Genomic DNA, 2,698 nt, shown 5'->3' on the forward strand with positions numbered 1-2,698 from the left:
CACGTCAGCAGAACATCGAGGTTGGTAACATGGTGCTGATGGTCGACGATAACCTTCCACCAGCCCAGTGGCCAATCGCCAGAGTCATCGCGACTAGACCAGGAGCAGATGGGCTCACCAGAGTAGCCACAGTCAGAACGAGCAAAGCAGAAGTCGGCAGACATCAAGATGGGTCGCCTAATCTCCAGAACATCACAGCAGCCCACTCGGTGTTGACAGACCAATCACCAAGCTCTGTCGGCTTCCNTGTTTGAAACGCAGTCAAAATTCAGTATATCAACGGTTGACCACAGATCGGCCACTTACGAAAATCTTCGGGAAACCTCGGGTCAACGGTCAGGCCTAGTCAATCACCGAATCTCAGAGTCAGTTACAGGCAGTCAGTCGTAGAGAGTCGTAGCAACTGAGTTGAGCGAACAGTATATCGTTTTTCTGAAGCTACTTTCGGTTGTCCGAACAGCGTCAGTACATCACCCGTTCGAGACATTTTGTTTTCTCAGTACATCTCCTATTTAAATTCTCAGTACAGTCTCCTATTATTCAGTATATTGTTCAGAAAATCTCCAGTGTTAAATTCAGAACAGTTTGAATCAATTTAAGTGACAATTAACAGAGTGTAACAAGTGACGCTAAGGTGGTTCGACTCCACCGAATAAATCAGTATATTTTTTATAGACTCAGTGCGTTCGTTTTTCACCGGCATTTCCACTACCCATTTCCCAATCCACCCTAAATTCAGTTTTCCCTCCAAACATGGTTCTTATCAAGAAATCGCCCTTTCGCTTCAATCCTGAGATATCGAGGAAACACTAATTGGCAGCTGAATTGGAGATAATTCTGTTATGAATATCTTTTAATCTAGAGTAGATAGAAAAATTTTTATGAAAGCTTTTTTGTAGATTTCCTTCTGCTCTACAAAAATGATTTATACAAAAATTATTAAATATTTAATATTATTAAAAATTAAAAATTAAAATTATTAAAAATTAAATATTTTTGAAAAACTATTTTTTGTGGAGCACAAAATTTGATTATTCGCTCCGTTTCACCTCTAAATTTTTGAGAGCAGCAAAAATAAAAATAGGTTTCGGTTAGTAAACTTTTTGAAGTTTTAGATGAAAAAAACAAAAAAATAAAAAGTTTGGGGAACGATCCCAAATTACCAATTCAAACTTTCTTTTTGAGTTTTCTATGCCAAAATGCATGGATACATGAAAAATTATATTTTTTTCGAAAAGTTGAGAAACTCTCCGACAAAATTTATTAGCTCAAAATTTTTCTTTATCGTTCGCCTTGGCTCGTAATTCAAATTGAAAGAAAAGTTTTTAGAAGAAAGAAAGAAGCAATCTTCGATATCTTCGCCAATAATTGAGTTACAGACTTCCGGTTGTGCTCATTTTTTTTTTCATTTGGACTATACTTTTTGTTAAAACATAGGCCAAAAGTTTCAAAATTTGAACGGAATTTTTCATGTTAATATTTAGTGGAATTGCCCAGATATAGATTCAAATTCACTTCATGCTGTCTATAATGGATGTCACACAACGCCATTTTGTGCTGTTTTAACCAAATTTGCGGAATTTCGAAAATAAAAAATTGAAAATATAAAAGATTCAGGAGAATGTCCAACGAGTGGGGAACTAAAAATACTTGCTTTGGTTATAAGAATTATTGATTTTTTTTAAATCAACTGTGACGTAATTTGAAAAATTCAAATTCTTCGCCTCTTTTTCGAAAATTTGTTATTATAAGTGGTGAAAAATTCAAAATTTGGACTTCTATCGAATCGAAATCCGATCAATAGAACTCAAGTTATTGGAAAAAAATGGAAAAAAAATCTGAAAAACTTCCAGAGATCGTTTTTCAGCCCCCCAATCGTAGAAAAAATTGACACCAATTTCTACGAGGGTGCGGGTTAGCGGTCAACTCATTTGGCGGGGAATACCTCATATATCTCAAACTCAACAAACCCATTCATGACTCCAAAACAATAATGTTAGATTAATTGAATAGAAATGAAGTGTGAAATCAATGTACATCAATAATATCTTCTCTTAGGGTCTTTAACTAAACTTCAAACTAACATTGTCAACGATTTCGAAGCAATAAAAGAAGAAAAATCTTGATAGAAAATAAGAATGAGCGATCACAAGAAAGAACAGTTTATCAAGAAACAGAAGCTGCTATTGGAGGAGAGAAAATTATCTCCTTTCGAGTTCTTGGAATTGATGGCGACGACCATTGATTTCGAAAACAGTAAGCAGATATTTCATGATTCGAATTTACCAACTTGATTGGACTCAAATTAATTGTGTATACACTGTTAGAAAAAATAACACAATCTCATGAACAGTTGACTATTCTTCAAGGCAGTAACACTGAATCCAACTTCAGGGTGAAGAAATCATGAAATTACAGATTTCACTGAAAATTTAGGGAAATTCCAGAATTTTAAGTACCTTGGAGATGGAAAACTCCCAGTGAATTATGAAAATTCAGTTCCAAAGTTCCCTGAATTTTCACTGGAATCTGAAATTTAATGATTTTTCTTCCCTCAAATCGCATTCAGTGTTGCTGTTCTGAAATTCAGGGATATATTCAACGGGATTTTATGGATTTCTAATGACTTTCAAGGGAAAATAAAACTGAAATCTCTGGTTCTCATTGATTTTTCCATGAAATCCTGAATTTTCAATGA

General features: G+C 34.9%; 1 protein-coding gene across 1 annotated transcript in view; it reads left to right on the forward strand.

The window, feature by feature from the left end:
- Positions 1-254, forward strand: part of LOC107042660 — a 1,260-nt gene extending 1,006 nt beyond the window's left edge. Inside the window, exon 2 of the mRNA XM_015263806.1 lies at positions 9-254. Coding sequence (XP_015119292.1) covers positions 9-254 — 246 coding nt within the window. The remainder of the gene's footprint in view (positions 1-8) is intronic.
- Positions 255-2,698: the final 2,444 nt, after the last annotated feature.

The sequence above is a fragment of the Diachasma alloeum genome, unplaced genomic scaffold (genome assembly GCF_001412515.2).
Source record: "Diachasma alloeum isolate Michigan unplaced genomic scaffold, Dall2.0 Dall_scaffold_00495, whole genome shotgun sequence".
Classification (NCBI taxonomy): domain Eukaryota; kingdom Metazoa; phylum Arthropoda; class Insecta; order Hymenoptera; family Braconidae; genus Diachasma; species Diachasma alloeum.